General features: G+C 44.2%; 1 protein-coding gene across 1 annotated transcript in view; it reads left to right on the top strand.

Annotated features, from left to right (window-relative positions):
• The window catches only part of SH3GL2 (SH3 domain containing GRB2 like 2, endophilin A1), a 128,322-nt gene extending 113,652 nt beyond the window's left edge, over nt 1-14,670 (top strand). Inside the window, exons 7-9 of the mRNA XM_070742530.1 lie at nt 5,439-5,542; nt 10,949-11,073; nt 12,793-14,670. Coding sequence (XP_070598631.1) covers nt 5,439-5,542; nt 10,949-11,073; nt 12,793-12,995 — 432 coding nt within the window. The 3' untranslated portion in view covers nt 12,996-14,670. The remainder of the gene's footprint in view (nt 1-5,438; nt 5,543-10,948; nt 11,074-12,792) is intronic.
• Nucleotides 14,671-15,361: the final 691 nt, after the last annotated feature.

The raw sequence follows: 15,361 nt of genomic DNA, 5'->3' as shown, positions 1-15,361 counted from the left end.
CCACTGGCTAAGCCTCCAACCAGAGTGCCTTGGTTTACTTTAATTAAAGTTTAGGGAGGCTGGCCACGCTGGATTTGGGGGCACGAACTCTGGGTTTGCCCAGATTGTCCTCAAGTCTCAGCAGCTCCGAGGCCTCGGAGCAGGATCCATTCCTCTTGGGAAGCCTTTGAAATTCTTCTCCCTAATTATTCAGTTATTTGGCTCAGCCTGGTCTTCTGTTAATTGTCAGACTATGGCTACCTTTCCCAAGAGAGGCACAACTAAAGGTCCCAGAGAGGCCAGGCCTACAGGCGATGAAATTACCAGTATCCCCCAGGCCTCGACCTCCTCTTCTTCAGGGGCCCGCCCCTCGACCAAGGTCACCAGGGCTGAGAAGAGAAGGGACCTAGCCCTACAAAGAATCCATGATAAATCAGCAAAGCGTTTGAAAGTACAGGCCCAAGTACTCTGTAGTCAAGACCCCCCAGAGGCTTCTAGTCTGCCTCCATCTGGGGTCCCTGTGTTATCTCTGGATGAGCCAAACCTAGACAGACCCCAACCTAACCTATGGGGAATAGGTCCAGAGGAACCAGATCTTATTGAAGATTCCCCCCAGCCAGGATCCTCCCAGGCCCTCAGGGATTCTTCTGCCATTCCTGCTGATATTTCTAGTTTACCTCCTGAATTCCAATCTATTTTTTCTGTGTTGTCCAAGGCCATTGATGCTAAACTCTCTACCATCAATGAGCTTCCCTTACCTCCTCCTCCTCCTCGTCCCTCCCGCCCCTTGGGTTCTTCCCCAGCGGTTAGAGCTCCTATTCAGGATGATTCAGATTCCTCTCAGGACGAATATGAGGAAATGGAGGAGGATGAGGATCCCTTTCAAGGCCTCTCAGATGATGAGGAATCCCAAATAAAGGTGCCTTCTCCAATTACTATTTTTCCTTCTCAATTGTTCAAATCTCTCCTCCTCAAAGCTAGAATTTCTACGGGATTGGCGGCCCAGGAGAAACAGGCCTCCACATCCACTGAACCCCCGGAGGAGAACTTACCTTACTTCACAGAGGAACAGGAGGATAACGAGGTAATTCCTATGCCTAAATTGTTTAAAGATGCCTTACTTAAGCAGTGGGATTTCCCAGCCTCGGGGCTTAATCCCTCAACCAAGGATAGAAAATTGTACAAGCTTTCCTCTTCTTATGAGGAGCTCCTATCTTTTCCTAAACCGGATGAACCGGTCAAGATCCTTCACTCGGCGGCTGCTGTGCCAGGCGAAGCAGAGGAAGTCCTCCGCCCAGAGGACAAGCGGATTGAACAAATGCTCAAAAGAGGATTCACCGCAGATTCCTGGGCCATTAAAAGTTCTGCAGCGGCTTCCTTTTTCTCCAGAGCCATGCTTCTGTGGCTTCGCCAACTTCAACAACATATTCCTCCCGATGACTTGAGAGGTCAACAAGACTTCAACAAGGTCTTTGCAGCTGCTCAGTACGTGGCTGATGCCACTTTACAATCTACTAGATTTTCTGCTAAGTCTATTGCAGCTTCTACAACGGCAAGAAGACTCCTATGGATTCGCCCTTGGCAAGCCGGAGTACGCCAGAAGTGGCAGTTATCCCTGGGTCCTTTAAAGCGCGACCTTCTTTTCGGTGATCTTCTGGATCCACTCCTCACGGAAACCACGGACAAGAAGAAAGTTTTGGGTCCAACCACCAAAAAGGCTACCAAAACGCAGTCCTTTCGTCGCCCAGGGCGTCAGCAAGACCAAACGGCTTCCTATCAGAGATCTCCAGGTCAGTATTCCCCTCGCTTTCGTTCCCAAGGTAGGAACTCCAGGGGCAGAGGTTTTCGCTTCCAAAGGGGAGCGTCCTCTAACAGGGCTTCAAAGAAACCTAGATGGTAATTTTTCCTCAATTCCCATAGGTGGTCGCCTAGCCCACTTCGCCTCTAATTGGCGTCTCACCTCCAAGGACCCCTGGGTCATTGACACTGTTCAAACAGGTCTTCTGTTAGAATTTATTTCTCCCCCCCCGAAACGTTTTATTTCTTGCCCTTCTCCCAGGTCCTCCTCAGATTGTAACCGTATGGAGGAGGCCATTTCCCACTTATTGTCCATCAGAGCCATTCAACCGGTTCCTTCCGGTCAGAAGGGCCTAGGTTTTTATTCCATCCTTTTTATGGTTCCAAAATCCTCCGGAGGTTGGAGAGCTATTTTGGATTTAAAGAAACTCAACCTATTCATCAAATATAGGAAGTTTAAGATGCACTCCTTATCATCTATTTTGGCCGCCATCCACACGGGAGATTTCATGGTCTCTTTAGACCTCACTGAGGCCTACCTCCACATTCCTATAGCCAAATGCCACAGAAAGTTTTTACGTTTTTCCTTTCAAGGCAGGCATTTCCAGTATAGGGCGATGCCTTTTGGCCTTTCCTCGGCCCCTCGGGTTTTTACAAAGCTCTTGGGGTCCCTGGCGGCCTATATCCGGGCGTCTCCCATTCACATTTTATGTTATCTTGATGATATTTTGATTCATGGGAACTCCCTAGAGAAAGTGAAAACAGACCTTTCTGTCACCATGTCAGTCCTTCAGGACCATGGTTTTTCCATCAACTTTGATAAAAGTCATCTCCAACCTTCCACGTCCATCTTACACCTGGGATCCATTATTAATTCAGAATCCTCCCAGGTCTTCCTCTCTCCCGAGAGAAAACTCAGTATAAGGGAGTTAATTTCTGGCATTCTATCTAAACCTTCAGTATCCATAGTATCCCTGTCTTCCCTTTTGGGGAAGATGGTGTCATGCATAGGCATCATTCCCTGGGCTCGCCTTCATGCTAGGGAACTACAGTGGCTCCTATTACCCTTTCAGAGATCGGGGCACAGCAACTCAAATCGTCGCATTGTCATCCCACCAATGGTTCGCAGATCCTTCAAGTGGTGGAAGTCTCCGGCCATGGACAAAGGATCCCCGTTCAGGTGCCCGGATCAATTTGTCATCACCACAGATGCCAGTCTATCGGGATGGGGTGCCCACGCCCAGGGGATGATAGCCCAGGGCACGTGGTCCCCGGAGGAAGCTTCCAAGCCAATCAATTGGCTAGAGTTAAGAGCCGTTTCCCTGGCTCTAAAGCATTTCTCTCCTCGCATTCCCAACCGGCACGTTCTCATTCTCACCGACAACATTGCCACAAAAAGCCATATCTGCAGGCAGGGGGGCACGAGATCCAAGGCCCTCATGAGGGAGGCCCTCAAGTTAGGCCTTTGGGCGGAAAAACATCTTCGGTCGCTCCTAGCCGACCACATCTCGGGGAGCCTCAACGTCCAGGCGGATTGGCTATCTCGAGCAACGATAGACCCAGGAGAGTGGAACCTCCATCAAGACCTGTTCCACCAAATCAGCCTCAGATTCGGCCTACCAATTCTGGATCTCTTCGCGACCAACGCGAACACCCAACTCCCTCGCTTCTTTTCCAGATTTCCATCCCCGGGAGCAGAAGCAATCAATGCCCTCCGGAGCCCATGGCCTCCAGGCCTACTTTACGCATTCCCTCCAATTCCAATTCTCCCGGATGTGATTCACAAGGTCCTCACCGAGAGGGCCCGAGTAATCTTAATCGCCCCTCATTGGCCCCGCCGGCCCTGGTTCGCGGATCTCCAACAGTTGTCCGTCCAGGACCCTTGGCGACTCCCCGTTTCGGGGGATATGCTGCGGCAGGGGGCCTCATTCCATCCAGACCCGGAGTGGTTCCACCTCACCGCCTGGCTGTTATCAGGAGAGACTTAGAACTGCGTGGTCACGACCCCGATACAGTGGAGGTCATTTTAAGGGCCAGAAGAGGTTCGACCAATCGAATCTACGACCACACGTGGTCCAAGTTTCACCAGTGGTGTCTACAGGAAGGCCTGTCTCCCCTGTGCATTCCCATACACAGAATCATCTCCTTCCTTATGCAAGGTTTCCATAAAGGACTTTCCACCAGCACCCTCCGGCGTCATCTGGCGGCCATTTCCTCTGTCTTAGGGGGCCCCCGCAGACAGCCTCTCCGATCCTTCCCAGAAGTTCAGGAATTCCTCAAGGGCATAGCCAACCTTAGACCTTCCAAGGTCCACAGGTATCCATCCTGGGACTTGCCACGGGTTCTCCACTCCCTCACGCAGGCACCATACGAACCCCTGAAATCGGCGTCCCTCAGATACCTATCCTTTAAAGTAGCCTTTCTGGTGGCTATTACCTCTGCCCGACGCATTTCGGAGCTCGCTGCCCTCTCAATCAGGCAGGACCTTTGTCAATTTCATCAGGACAAGGTAGTCTTGCGACTGGACCCCACCTTCTTACCCAAGGTCAGTTCCATGTTCCACAGAACTCAGGATATTGTCCTACCTTCCTTCTGCCTCCAACGAGACCATCCCTTGGCAATTAGATGGCACACCCTGGATCTCATTAGAGCGCTGAGAATCTATATCCAACGCACAGGACCCTTTCGGAGGTCAGAAGCACTTTTTATAGCCTATCACCCCAGAGTCATGGGTGCCAAAGTGTCTTCAACAGTAATAGGCCGTTGGATCAGAGGGACTATATCTAAGGCCTATGAGTCGGCCTCCCTCTCAGTTCCAAGGAACATCACAGCGCATTCCACCAGGAGCGCAGCCACCTCGGCCGCTTGGGCGACTCAAGCCCCGTTGGAGGAGGTCTGCAAAGCAGCCACTTGGGCCTCGCCAAATTCCTTCATCAGGCACTACAAGATTGATTCTTACGCTTCAGCGGACGCTGCCTTCGGCAGAAGGGTACTCCAATCCGTTATCTCACACGATGGCAATCTAATCCCACCCTAGGGACCATCTATTGGGTATGTCCCATGTGACTGCTGGACCCGCTCCTTCAGTACGGAGAATAGGCGTTGATTGCTTACCTGAACGCCTCTTCTCGTACGGTGAGCGGGTACAGCAGTCACTTCCCGCCCTTGTATGTGTCTTCTTTACCTTCCTATAACCTTTCTTCCTCTAACAATGAGAGTTGAACACTACAGAGCTTCACAGCTGAGCCTAGTCTATGGATTCGCGAATTCTGGGGAAGGGGCGGATCCGGCAAGCTTTTTTAACACTAGGCTCAGTTCCACCGGATTGGACATGAGCAACCCATGTGACTGCTGTACCCGCTCACCGTACGAGAAGAGGCGTTCAGGTAAGCAATCAACGCCTATTCTCTCCTTCCCTCCTTCCCTCTCTCCCTCCCTCTCCTTCCTTCCTTCCCTCCCTCCCTCCCTTTCTCCCCCCTCTTTCTGTCTCTCTTTTTGAGTTGAGGGTGCTCCATCGCTGTAGGTTTTTTTCCCCAGGAATAGACTTGACAGCCATTTGACTAGGGTAGTATAACGTCTCTTACCTTGAGCAGAGGGGTTGAAGTAGAAGACCACCTAAGTCCCATCCAGCCCTGTGATTTTATGTTCTATGTTCTTTGCAGGTTGAACAAGTGAGCCAGCTTACTGCACTAGTACATGCCCAGCTGGAATACCACAGGCAAGCCTCAGAGATTCTCCAACAAGTTAGCCTCAAGCTGGAAGAAAGGTAGCAAAAATTGAACGAAAGTATTCGGGCACACGTTTTTGATATCAGGGCTGAAAACCTGAGATAAAATTATACTGAGATATGGCTGTTGCTTTTTCAATGGCGGGAGCAACTTTCAATGGGTTATAGAACAAAATAGAGAGAGACATTTAATTCTATTTTAGAGCTACATTTTGCAAAGGCCATTGCAGTGAAAATACCTTCCCATAGTGCTCCATTGTTCCAACCCACAATTTGACTTCCTATTAAATATGCATTTTCTGGAGTGAGGGATGAAGTGGTTGCTTTGAGAGATATGCAAAACATTCCGTACGTGGAACTAAACACACATTATCCCTGTGCATAGACTTCCCTACCCCACAAAATATGTTTGCCTCATATATCCCATGCAGGAATCCCATACTGGGAAGCGGGAGGCCTATTTTTGTCTAAGACTAGTATTGACCATAGAGATTTCTTTTGCTATTATGTAAGAACTTGCAGTCATTCACTTAAGACGTGTGGTGAGAAAAGTCGTAAAATGGGGTCAAACTCCCTTAACAAATATTTTGGGTGTGTGGTCATAAGTTGAGCACTAGCACTAGCAATACCACTTAGACTTATATACCGCTTCATAGTGCTTTTACAGCCCTCTCTAAGTGGGTTTTTTACAGAGTCAGCATTTTGCCACCAACAATCGGGCTCCTCATTTTACCCACCTCGGAAGGATGGAAGGCTGAGTCAACCTTGAGCTGGTGGTGAGATTTAAATTACTGAACTGCAGCTAGCAGTCAGCTGAAGTAGCCTGGACTCCAACCACTGCATCACCTTGACTACCTGTACTTTCTATCTAGAATCAATATCTCAGAACTAATAATGACTCAAAGGATCTTAGGAACTCCATATTTTTTTCCAGGCTGATAAAAAATTCTCAACACAGGTTTACCAACACTTTTTGGTTATTTCCTTGCTCACTGATTGTCTCCAATCTTTTTGGATTTATTCTGCTGCTCCTTTTCTTGCAGTTGGACTCAAGTGGTGTAATGCAATTAGGCCTTCAAAGCTCCATTTTCCAAGTTCTACTTGAACATTAAAGAAAAGGAAATGATTCGTTGCAATATGAACCAAAACAGGGTTCACCTGTCTTTTTTCACTGTCTAGCCAGCTTGCTTGCTTGGAATTTTTTTGGATTGATTTTAAATCCTACTTCAATTCCATATAGTCGTGATGTTATACACTGCTCAAAAAAGTAAGGGGAACACTTAAACAACACAATATAACTCCAAGTAAATCAAACTTCTGTGAAATCAAACTGTCCACTTAGGAAGCAACACTGATTGACAATCAATTTCACATGCTGTTGTGCACATTCAACTTCGTACAGAACAAAGTATTCAATGAGAATATTTCATTCATTCAGATCTAGGATGTGTTGTTTGAGTGTTCCCTTTTTTTTTTTTTTGAGGAGTATATTTTCCTTTAGTCCTGATTATAATGATTTGTATTGAAATCTCTCTCTCTTTTTTAACAAATTATTTTTTGAAATATTCTTCAGGACTTTTATTAATAGTTTCAGATTATTTTGAAGAATTTTGCCTGGTGTCATGGAAGGGGTTCAAGAAGTTATAGGCAGGTTAAGTGGCCATTCACGACATATATAATTATTAAAAAATAACATTGTAACTTGATTTTACAGGGTTTTATACAGATGGAACCATGATGGGTTGTTTTTTTTCAATTTAACAATCTTATGTTCCGATCCTAAGCCTACCTACACTTTAATTATCATCTATCACAGTTTAAGGACATATTGTTTAGTTAAATTATCATGCATTTTGACAAGGTGGCTTCAACAGTATATATTTGCTTATGTGCTTCGAATCATCCTAATACAGTGATCTCTCGGTTAGCGCGGGGGTTACGTTCCAAGACCTCCCGCGCTAACCGATTTCCGCGTTATATTGGATGCGGAAGTAAAACCACCATCTGCGCATGTGCGCCATTTTTTTCATGGCCGCACATGCGCAGATGGTGGAGTTTGCGTGTGGGCGGCGGGGAAGACCAAGGGGAGGTTCCTTCAGCCGCCCAACAGCTGATCTGCTCCGCAGCGCGGAAGCAGCGAGGAGCCGAAGATGGGGTAAAGGCAAAGGGGAAACCCCATCTTCGGCTCCTCGCTGCTGCCGCGCTGCGGAGCGGATCAGGTGTTGGGCGGCTGAAGGAACTGAATGTCCCTTGGTCTTCCCCCTTGCCGCTTGCCAGTCCACACACGCCCCCCTGGATGAGCCGGCCACAGGGGCGAGGGGTGGGGATGAAAGGGCAGGACTTCCCGGGCGGAAGGCATGCTCGGCTCTGCCGCTCCAGCCCCTTTCGGCCGAGCAGCCAGGGAAGTCGAGCCAGGCGTGGCGGCGGCCTGCGCCGATGTTCCCCGCTGCGACGGAAGGCAGTCGCTTGGCTAGGGAGGCTCGGCCGAAAGCGGCTGGAGCGGCAGAGCCGAGCACGCCTTCCGCCCGGGAAGTCCTGCCCCTTCATCCCCACCCCTCGCCCCTGTGGTCGGCGGGAATGAAAGGGCAGGACTCCCTGGGTGGAAGGCGTGCTCGGCTCTGCCGCTCCAGCCGCTTTCGGCCGAGCCTCCCTAGCCAAGCGACTGCCTTCCGTCGCAGCGGGGAACATCGGCGCAGGCCGCCGCCACGCCTGGCTCGACTTCCCTGGCTGCTTGGCCGGGGAGGCTCAGCCGAAAGCGGCTGGAGCCGAGCACGCCTTCCACCCAGCGATTGTTCCGCTGCCGCCAGCATGGCCTGGCTGGCAGCGGAAAATGTAACGGAGCCCACGGGGGATTCGCCTTCCTCCCACCCACAGCCGAGACTGATTGTGGGCTCCTTCGCAACCTCGGAGAGCTTCCGGGGCAGGGAGGAAAGCGAATGCCACGGGGCTGGGCTCGGCTCCCCCCTCGGCTCCCCCCCTTACCAGCCCCGCCGCGGAAGGCTCCATTCTGTTCCCTGCCGGCCCGATTGAGCGGCCGGCGGTCTCCATTCAGGGAACAGAATAAAAAAAAAATTTTTTTTAAAAAAAAATTTTTTTTTAAATAATATTTTAATATTTTATTATTTAAATAATATTATTTGAAAAACCGCGTTGCAGCGTTTCGCGCTAATCGAGAACGCGCAAGTCGAGGGACCACTGTATAGACTTTCTATATCAGAAAAAGCTACTCTTGATATTAACCACAGTAGACAAGTCCACTCTATTGAATTCTATCAAAAGAAATGTCATGAAATTCAATCTTAGGAATCTGTATAACCTCTTCCCTCATGAAAATTGGAAATGTTACTTATAATTCTTTAAGCAAAAACTCAGGTTTGTAATAATCAGACCTTCAATAGAGAATAAATCCTATAGCTATAAAACTTCAAATACAAGTAAGTACAATATTCTTTGACAAAAAAAAGACCAGATCCTTGAAATATCTTCTTCATGCAAGACCTTGGAGTCAGAGCCAAAAACTGGTGTTAGGGACAATTTTTTTAGAGGTTCCCTAAGGAAAGTAATTAGGATGCTTTTCATTCAGACTTGTTTCTGTCCCAGAGTAAAAAAACAGACAAACATGGGAAAATCGAGTTAGGGATAGCAATAGAGTTAGGATTAGGAGTAAGCCTCTTTGGAATCAGGATTGAAAATGGATGTTATGGATAGATTCTTATAGGCTCTCAAAGATAAAGTGATTCAGATAGGACTTTTTGTTAGGACTTCTTTCTGGGCCAGAGTAACCTGTATGGGAAAATCCCATTGACTGAAAATGAAACAAGTTTAGGGTTATGGTTTGGGTTAAGTCTCTTTGGAGTCAGACCCAATAACTAATATTAGGATGGAGTCTTCAATGTTCTCTAAGGAAAGAGAACCTGACAGCTTTTCATTTGAATTCCTTTCATTCGGATTCCCAATACAATACATGGGGAAATCCTATTGCCGGTGAAAATGAAACTAGAGTTAAGGATGTCACTTTCTTTAGAAAGCCTTTAAGAATCTATCCCTAACATCACTTTTTGACCCTGACTCCAAAAAGAGCTAATCATAACCATAACCCGATCCTTAAACCTAAGTTTCATTTTCACCAGCAATGGGATTTTCCCATGTATTTTACTGTGGGTCCCATGTGGTCCACAAAAAAGTCTGAATGAAAAGATTTCACATTCTCTTTCATTAAAGAACCTCTAAGAATCTACCCCTAACATCAGGTTTTGGTGCTGACTCCATTGAAAGCTAACACTAACTGTAAGCCTATTCTTAACCAAGTTCTAACTCCATTTCAGTTTTCAATGGGATTTTCACATGTAAAATACATTGTTTGTGCTCCACGAACAAGTCTGCAGTAAAACAAATTCTCCTTACTTAGAGAACTTGTAAGGATCTATCCCTAACATCAAGTATCAGCGCTGACTCCATTGAGTAGAGTAGAGTAAATAGAGCAGAGCAGAATTCTTTATCATCTAAGTGTGATTGAACACAACAGGAATACTGTATATCTTTGGTGCATATGTTCTCAGTGTACATAAAAGAAAAGATACATTTATCAAGAATCATAAGGTACAACTCTTAATGATTGTCATAGGGTACAAATAAGCAATCAGGAAACAATATTAATATAAATCGTAAGGATACAAGCAACAAGTTACAGTCATACAGTCATAAGTGGGAAGAGATGGGTGATAGGAACAATGAAATTACTAGGCCACTGCTCCCTGTCTCAGTTTACAATATATATAATACCTCAATAATGTATTCATTCATTCTTCATTGTTAAGGAGAGCCTGTAAGATCATCTTTCATACTCATTGAAATAAATTGAATGTATGACACTGGTATTCATATTGAATTCAAGGTATATATCAACTTGGTGAAAACATGGTTTAAGATAGAAGCCTAAGCTAAACTTGTCCTCTGTCAAGATATCTAGGATTCACATCCTTTGAATGTGAATCAAATTATTATTATTATCATTATTATTATTATTATTATTATTATTATTGTTGTTGTTATTAATTAGATTTGTATCCCACCCTTTTCAGAAAACTCAGGGCGGCTCACACAATAAATATAGAAACAAAGCAAACAAAACAAATCTAATACATTAAAAAACTACAGCTAAAAACCCTATAAAATATAAAACAAATGTTGACTTGACATATTTGTACAATTTATGCCTTCTTTTTTTGTGGCAGATCATTATGATATTCAATTTTAGGGCCAAAAGAATGCAGATGACTGTGTTTGATAATCAAGTTTTACATAATGTACTGTAGTAGAGGTATACTTAATGGCTTGCTTGCAGACTTGCTAATTATGAAAATGCAAAAAAAATGTTTTCCTTGATTAGTCTTAGTGGATTAGAACTGGATTAGTTCAAATGAGTAACGGCTCACTTTCTAACAGAATAAAAGAAACAGCGGTTCAGACCAGAAGAGAATATCAACCAAAGCCCCGTATGACCTTGGAATTAGGTGACAGTAATCAGCACAATGGAGGGCTCTCTAATGCTACCACTCCTAGGCCTTCAGGTAAGAATGGGAAAAGAGGAAATGTAAAAGAAATGCAAAATACTTGTCATAGCTTCGTTGGATCCAAGTTCAGAGGAGAAAGTTGGACCTGGGACAGTCTGACAGGGATGGCACAGTCCCATCAAAATGAGTGGAGAGTCTAGGGAATAAGGACAAAGCCATCTGGTAATTAGGGGAAGGGGTGCAGATCCAACCGGATGGGGAGTGCTTGTAGGAGTGGAAATGACAGGCTCCAGACCACCTCTGACAAATAACAGCTGCCTCCCTTACCCGGTCTGTGGATGTGAAGAGCACAGTAGAGGGAGACATAGAATTGGTCAGAGAGACTGCTCATAAGGAAGCAATCCTGTCCCTCCCCAAAAGGAACATCTGGGGAAGGGTGATTTAACCAGACACTGGGGGAACACCAGTTTGCTTTGATGTTCACCTTCCCAGCTTATGGACTCTGGACTTGGGTCTCTCATTTGGAATAGTTGGACTATGCTTTGGTTTTCGGAACTCTGGACTTGGATTGTGGACTTGGTAATTGTGAGTAGTGTTAGTTCCCTCTTTGCCTCATGAGTCAGCTAAGATTTAGTTCATGGAACCAGGAAATTCAGAACCAGGAAAAAACTGAGGAATGGGACGGAGCTTCACTGCCACCATTGGTGGGTTGTTTGGCGGTAAGTTAAACATGCAATAAATTGACTCTATTAACCTCTGCCTTCCAGCATTATCTGGGTCAGAACAGAACTCTTCCTTTGTCTGGAGTCATGCCCCTGATCCTGGGGTCCTTGAAATACTGGGGCAGGTTTAAATGATTTTGAAATATTAGATGAGATTTGTGAGATTCACAAAACTATCTGAGGATAGATGATCAGTTATACAAAGATCCATTTCCTAGAATGTCTTTTATCAAAGGAAAACCATCTAGGTGGCAGGTTCTTGACTAATGTCAAAAAGCTAAGCAAGCTTGGACTAGTTAATTTTGAGATGACCAAACAGAGGTAAGAAAAGAGAGTTAAGATGGATTCAGTTGCATCTCAAGAATGTAAGGAGGATTTAACTTTAGTTCCAAGGATGTTTTTCTATTATCAAAAGTAATACTCTATAAAAGGATCATAGAATTTTAAGGTTTGGATGATATTAGACATTTGTAACATATCATTCTTGCACACCAACATTTATTGTAGCGGTATCTCATTTTCAATTCCATCCAATGATTTGTAAAAGTATACAAATTTCATTGTGATCCACAAGGGATGATAGAATACAGTTAGCTGCTAAAGGATAAACCACCCGCAGGACAAGGCATCATAAACAACAAGTATTGTGAAGTCCTTCTAATAATAATATAACATAATGTAATATAATAATAATACAACACAATATAAAATATATCATTTTAAGTATTGTAATAATTTACAACAAAGTGATTTACAAACAAAGTGAAAGGTATAAACCAATTCAAAAAAGAAAGGTTTTTTTTTTAGCCAGCATAGATTCAGGGCTTAAAATTATTTTAATAACAGATTCATAAAATAACTCAAAGAGTTATGGTCCTGGTCTTGATGTTAGTATAAACCAGGCATTTAATATTCCATAGTCATAGGTATGTAATCATGCTTACTCGGTTTGCTGTTGTATTTAATTTCCATTCACTATGCAGTGCTGTGTCTTGTAGCTGCCTTTAGTAAGCCCCACATCTCTCTCTCTTATCTTTATTTCCTTTCTACGTAGGTGGTGTGGCTATGGATCAGCCATGTTGTCGAGCTCTGTATGACTTTGACCCTGAAAATGAAGGGGAGCTCGGTTTTAAAGAAGGCGACATCATCACCCTCACTAACCAGATTGATGATAATTGGTACGAAGGCATGATTCATGGGCAGTCTGGCTTCTTCCCCATCAATTATGTGGAAATTCTTGTTCCTTTGCCTCATTAGGGTAGCCTAGCCATCCTATCAAAATTACTGTTTCTCCTAAATATTAAAAAAAAAAAAGTAATTTGTTGGTACCACTGCTTTTGAAAAAAATTCAGAAATCAATAAATGAAATGGCTGCTTATTCCACATCACAACTACAAACTGCATCGGCCCCGCAGATAATATTTGATTTTTGTGTCGCCCTGCTGCAGAGTGGTGGTGTGTGATATTTTCTTAAGGCATTGCAGCCAGACCCGTGGGTGGCCCAGGTCATTCCTTTGGTTGCTACAAAGATGTCTATGCAGTGTTGGGGTGAGAGTGTGGCAGTTAATGGTGCAACTCAGTCTTAATACTGTGGAAAGAAAGTAGCTGAATGATTGGGGAAGATAAAGTATATCGCCATTCTGTCACTATTTGCTTCTCTTTCTACAAAGAAGAGGCGAAAGGGGGAAAAAACCCACGTTCCTGGCCATTCCATCTTTCCCTATCCAAACAGTGTGGTCCATGCAGGCCTAATTATTGCTAACTGGCTTTTTCGTGTTGTCTTAGCTCAGAAATGAAGTGCTGGAGAAACTGTGAAATGTATATTCCAGTTGCTTTACACATCAGCCACCACCGCACTGTATTTGCTATATTCCAGGTGCGGCGGAAGGTATCTAGGAATCTATTGGTAGATATTTTGTGTGTTATGTGGACAGTTGTGTTTTAATTCACAATTGTTTAACACTAATAACGACAACAAAATTCTGCCTAAAAGTTGGTGACCTGAAGAGAATTGAGGGCATCCAGGTGTCATTTTAAAAAGAAAGGGAGCTGCCGATTGCTAGCGCTCAGAACAAATTATTTTGCTTAGCATGCTCAGAGGCTCCTTCGAGTTGCTGTTGTTTTAAATTCTAAATGTATTAGCTCTGGCTCGGGTTGGTGAATCTGGGGTTCTAGTTAAAACAACAATAATAAACTTTTTAGTCTGCCAGCCCCATTTTAGATTGTTAATTCAGGAGCTGATCAATACCCAGGTTACTTAAAGGCTTTTTAATAGCATCCAAAAGTTAAAGCAGGAAAGATTAACTTTGGAGGGTAGCCTATGTGCTTGCTTAGAAAGCTTAAATATTAAAAGCACAATGCCAGCAGAAGTCAATCATACTTGGAGAAAACATTTTAACAACAACATTCAACTGTTTTACTTTGTGTAAAATCTAGGCACAAGAAGTATAATTTTAAAATGTCATGAGCCCTTTATTCTATATATTTACTAATAGTAATAAGCAACATACATCGTGTAGTTTTATTTTCATCTACCTTGTGTTCTTTGAACATCATTTGTGTATATTCTGCCCTCAGTGAGGACTAAATAATGACAGATTTTTGTGTGTGTTTGTGAGTGCTTAGGAATTACAGTGACACATAGTTACATACACAAACACATTTCAATTATTTTTCTCTCTATGCATTTATGTGCCACTTCCTCCAGTTGGGGTGTAAAATGTTGTCTAGCTGGTTCATTGTTGTTTCATTTGAATTACCCAGAATTCTGTTTTCTCTACATAAATCTGTATATAAACCTTCTTGTGCTGCTTCAGATGTGCCACTTCAGTATTGGACCATGTGAAATGAAGGCAGTCCTTTTGCTTTTCATGTATAAACTATACCATGAACAGTGTTATTCTTTCAAATAAAAAAATGCTGATTGACAAGACACAATGGTGATGTTTGCATTTTCTTCATTAATATATGCGTTCAATAATTCCAGACGGCCTCAGTTTCCTATCCAAGATATTGTAAGTAGTCTTTGGGTTAAGACCGCAGTTGGGACCAGGACTGCCATTGTTAAGTGATGGAATCATTAAATATAAATCAAGTGACTGTATCACTTAGAAGTGACAATCCTTGCAGTCCTCCCTGCCATTGTAATCCCAAGAGGCAGCAAGGCGGTACACCCAGGTAAGCAGCATGATGGGGGTCTGTCCATGGGCGTTGGGCACCGGATGTGGGGCTGATAGTTGGGAAGGCTAGGGTCACCAATCAGATGCAGACCACCAGGTTTAAATAATAAAAGATTTACTAAGTACAAGGAATATCTACAGTTAAAATCTTTTCAAACTGAAACTAAAGTCCTTAACGGCTTTGCTGAAATGATTAAAGAGCCTTATCAGCTGGCTAGAGTCCCAGAAGGAGATAAGCACAATACTTATTACCCAGCTGGAATAATATTCAGAAACAAAGATGTTCATGAGTCCGGAGCTCTTCACAAAACCAAGAATGTGTCGTTTTAAAACACCAGCCGAAATAGCTGCCGTATTTTTCAGAGTATAAGATGCACCTTTGTTTTGGGGGAGGAAAATAGGGAAAAGGATCTGCTTACCAGGTATTCATCTGGCTAGCATCCT

Source organism: Erythrolamprus reginae, chromosome 2 (assembly GCF_031021105.1).
Source record: "Erythrolamprus reginae isolate rEryReg1 chromosome 2, rEryReg1.hap1, whole genome shotgun sequence".
Lineage (NCBI taxonomy): Eukaryota > Metazoa > Chordata > Lepidosauria > Squamata > Dipsadidae > Erythrolamprus > Erythrolamprus reginae.
This window is presented reverse-complemented; position numbering and strand designations above follow the sequence as displayed.